The sequence below is a fragment of the Buceros rhinoceros genome, unplaced genomic scaffold (assembly GCF_000710305.1).
Source record: "Buceros rhinoceros silvestris isolate BGI_N320 unplaced genomic scaffold, ASM71030v1 scaffold9119, whole genome shotgun sequence".
Classification (NCBI taxonomy): Eukaryota; Metazoa; Chordata; class Aves; order Bucerotiformes; family Bucerotidae; genus Buceros; species Buceros rhinoceros.
The window spans coordinates 91,226-95,630 of NW_010430944.1; the positions used below are offsets into that span (position 1 = coordinate 91,226).

At 38.5% G+C, this 4,405-nt stretch overlaps 1 protein-coding gene across 1 annotated transcript in view; it reads left to right on the plus strand.

Moving 5' to 3' along the window:
* Positions 1-4,405, plus strand: part of LRP2 (low density lipoprotein receptor-related protein 2) — a 126,875-nt gene that overhangs the window by 73,541 nt on the left and 48,929 nt on the right. Inside the window, exons 35-39 of the mRNA XM_010143223.1 lie at positions 615-792; positions 1,137-1,350; positions 1,815-2,054; positions 2,189-2,377; positions 3,408-4,328. Of these exons, the coding sequence (XP_010141525.1) occupies positions 615-792; positions 1,137-1,350; positions 1,815-2,054; positions 2,189-2,377; positions 3,408-4,328 (1,742 nt within the window). The remainder of the gene's footprint in view (positions 1-614; positions 793-1,136; positions 1,351-1,814; positions 2,055-2,188; positions 2,378-3,407; positions 4,329-4,405) is intronic.

Below are 4,405 nucleotides of genomic sequence, written 5' to 3' on the forward strand. Positions count from 1 at the left end.
CGGCGCGAGGGGTCTGTCCCCATGGCACGGCGGTGTCGAAATGCGGCGGCAGCGATAGGGCTCACGGCAGCGGTGAACGCGCGGTGGCGGCTGCTCCGGGAGAAACAAGCAAGCAGGCAGGCAGGCACGGCACGGCATGCTCTGTGGTGGCCGAGAGCACGGTAAGCAACCGAGCTCGCAGCACAGTTGCGTGACTTTTAAAGTGACAGTGGTGTGAAAACTTTCAACCTATGAGGATGCTGCTTGACGTCACATGGTAGGGAATACAAATGCTATAGGATAGTTTAATGCAAACTTCTTCTAAAAAGGAGATCTTTGCTGACCTACCACATGACTTTACCTACTGACGGTATTCTGGGATGGTACGGGGGAGGTTATGGATTTCTAAAAATGATCTAACAGGCATTGTTTTCTTTTTCAAGAGAACAAGCATTTTTTCTCTTTTTTTCAGACAGGATCTCTTTTTCATTGTGGCTTGATTCAAAGTGATCTCTGTTCAGCATGTGCTGATGTATTTGGCTAACAAAGATGGATTTCAGCATTTGCTCAAGTGGCTCTGGTCCAGTGATCTCTGTCACAAGTTTTGGTAACAGGTGTGATAATGTGTGTTACAGAAAGCTGTACTGGACAGACCAAGGAACTGACAGTGGAGTCCCAGCGAAGATTGCCAGTGCAAACATGGATGGATCGGGCATACAGACCCTTTTCACTGGCAGCCTTGACCATGTAGAGTTCATTACCATTGACATTAAGGAACAAAAGTTGTACTGGGCTGTTACAAGCACAGGAATGGTAGGAGATTTTTTTTGTAGTAATTACTTTTTAACCTGTTCATCTATCTCTGTGTCTGTGGTTTGCATGAGTTAATTCAGTTACTTTAGTATACTCATGCAACTGGAAGTTGCAGACTGAGCAAAACCTGTTGTTACTAATTACCATTAAAAATATATGATGAATTAGAATGAAAAACCAGAAATCATTATTGGCATCCTGCTGACCCTTTCCTTCCTATCTTGTACATAAAGAGCTCATGCATGAAAAGGTTTTAGCTATATATGTTGTATTTTAATTTTGTATCTTAACATTGAACTTTTATTATAAGAAATGTAATATTAAGGTTTAAATTGATTTTTTAGATTGAGAAAGGCAATGTGGATGGTACAAATCGTGTGACGCTGGTGGCTCATCTTTCTCATCCGTGGGGAATTGCTGTATATGATACCTTTCTGTACTATACTGATCGAGATTATGAAGTTATTGAACGAGTTGACAAGTCCACTGGAGCAAACAAAGTAGTACTGAGAGATAATGTGCCAAGACTGAAGTGCCTACGTGTTTATTACAGAGACAGTGAGTATTTGCTAAAGTGGTATTTCAGGATGTGAAAATGTCCTTCCCTCAGTGACAGAGTACGTGCCCTTTCAAAGAAAGCAGTTTAAGCTTTCAGGAAACATGTCAGAAGCATTTAACCTTGTTTTGGTAAAGTTCCACCATCCAGTTATGGCATCGATTGGCCCATGTAGTTTTACTAAAATATTATCAATACAATATTGACTAAATAACAAATTTTGTTGCTTTGACTTCAAATTTATATGTCTATTTTATCTGTTTCTTGGCCCTATTGATCTTAGATGACAAGAAACCAGCAAATCCATTGCTAACACGTATGTGCTAAAATATACAGTGATTAAGATTTTTATTTTTGTCCGCCGGTTGTTAATAATATGCAAGTATATGAATTTGGTTATATATCCGTGGGAGTTTATGATGATATACTTGAGATTTTAATGTCTTGCCATGTGTGTCTTTCACAGATTCTGCTGGTTCCTCAAATGGCTGCAGTAATAATATTGGAGTTTGCCAGCAGCTTTGCCTGCCTGTACCGGGTGGATTATTCTCTTGTGCCTGTGCTACTGGCTTTCAGCTAAACTCTGACAACAGAACCTGTTCCCCATACAGTTCATTTGTAGTTGTTTCTATGCTTTCTGCAATTAAAGGATTTAGTTTAGAGACATCTGATCATTCCGAAGCCATGGTACCACTGGCAGGAAGAGGTATGTGAATATTATAGCAGGAAAAATATCTTAAAATGTCTAATATTTTGGTATTTGTTGCTGACATAGCACATGTTTTGAGTAAGTTAGTTTATATCAAAGATAATGAATTATTACTTTTCAAAATATTTCAGGACGAAATGCACTTCACGTAGATGTTCACATGCCCTCTGGTTTCATTTACTGGTGTGACTTCAGTAGCACAATTTCTTCGCAGAATGCAATACGTAAAATTAAACCTGATGGTTCTTATTTTAGAAATGTTGTTACAAATGGAATAGGACGAAATGGGATCCGTGGCATTGCAATTGACTGGGTAGCAGGTAAGCATAGCTGATTTTAGGAGAATGTTATTGTTTACGACTAAAATTTTTAGGTTGACATAAACAAATCCTAGTGGAACTATTTTGAATGGAAGTCTATGTTTCTAACTTGTGTATCTATAGACTGATTTTAAAACAGGAGGGAGTAATGAATGGCATCTCATGATGCTTTCATACTTGTCTTAGTATCTGTGTGCTCGTAACTAGCAATTTTCCAGTGTACTGGATAATTTACTGGCATAGTGAAAAACATGTAGCTGAGAAGAGTGCACAAAAGTTGCCTCATGACATTGTTAACAAGAAAAGACCCCTGATCTACCCTCAGATTATGTGTAGAAGTCCTGTAAATTATAATGAAAATTAAAGAGAGCAGAAGAAATACTTTGTTTTTGAACTTTAATTTCCCCCCTTGCACTTCCTGTTCCTATTTAAACATATTAGAGATTAATTAAAATATTAATTCTTCAGGAAGTGTTTATCAACTGTAAGTAGCTGATCATTGCCGTTAATACCTTTATTTTATATGTATACATAGTACATATATGTTTTGCAAAAATTCTTCTGTTTTTTGATAGGCTGAAGTTTCTATTGATTGGGATGAGTTTTAGAATAATTATCTGCTCTATGCGCTTAATTTAGTTACTGTATACAGTGCTGTGCCATAACATGGATTTCATAGTTGTGTATTGTAAAAATTGAAGGGATGTAAGTATGGAAGGGCAAGACAAAGGATTAGGTTAAAAAAAAAAGTACCCTTAAAGAGCGAGTGTAGATAATGCACTTTTGATTTTGTACAACTGATTTTTACCATCAATGGCAATCAATGAGAATTTAGAAATTTACTGACTGTTGTCAGTTTAGTTGTCATCTAATTCATCAAAGTGTATGCATGTAACTTATACTTCCAACCACTGAGATGTTTTTGGATATGTTTACTATTTTATCAGCTGCTCGTGTTTCTCAGGTGTTGATGCTAAATATTGATGTTCTCTTGTTTTTCTGCTTTTTTTTTCTTCTTCTTTAAACACAGGAAACCTTTATTTTACAAATGCATTCCTGACAGAGACTTTTGTAGAAGTTTTGCGTTTAAACACAACTTATCGTCGTGTTCTGCTTAAAACTACAGTAGATATGCCAAGGCACATAGTAGTCGACCCAAAAAACAGATACCTATTCTGGGCAGATTATGGGCAATATCCGAAGATTGAACGTGCATTTCTTGACTGCACCAACAGAACAGTTCTTGTGTCTGAGGGCATTGTCACACCTCGTGGGTTGGCCATAGATCACAGCAATGGCTACATTTACTGGGTGGATGATTCCTTAGATATGATTGCAAGAATTCAGCCTGATGGTGGTGATGTTGAAATTGTGCGTTATGGCAGTCGCTATCCAACTCCTTATGGTATCACTGTCTTTGGAAATTCTATGATTTGGGTGGATCGGAACTTAAAAAAAATCTTCCAAGCCAGCAAGGAGCCAGGCAATACTGATCAGCCAACAGTAATACGAGACAACATTAACTGGCTAAGGGATGTTACCATTTACAACAGTCAATTCCAGTCGCGTTCACCCCTTGATGTCAACAACAATCCTTGTTTGGACAACAATGGAGGCTGTTCTCATCTGTGTTTTGCCCTGCCTGACATGCAGACGCCCAAATGTGGTTGTGCCTTTGGAACACTAGGGAATGAAGGCAAGAGATGTTCCATTTCAACTGAAGATTACCTGATCTTTTCTCTTGAGAATGCCCTCAGAAGTATCCACCTAGATCCTGAAAATCACAGTCCTCCCTTCCGCACAGTCAGTGTATTAAGAACTGCAGTGGCTCTGGATTTTGACAGCATAAACAACCGAATCTATTTTACGCAAAGTTATCCTTCAGGAACAGGAAGAATCAGTTATGTTAGCATTTACTCAGGAATTGGCTCTCCCACAGTAATTGCATCTGGTAAGTGCGCTGAAGTGTGATACGAAGTAATTGGATGTTGAAAAAAATCGACTGCAGGTCCTAGCACTGGTTCAGCA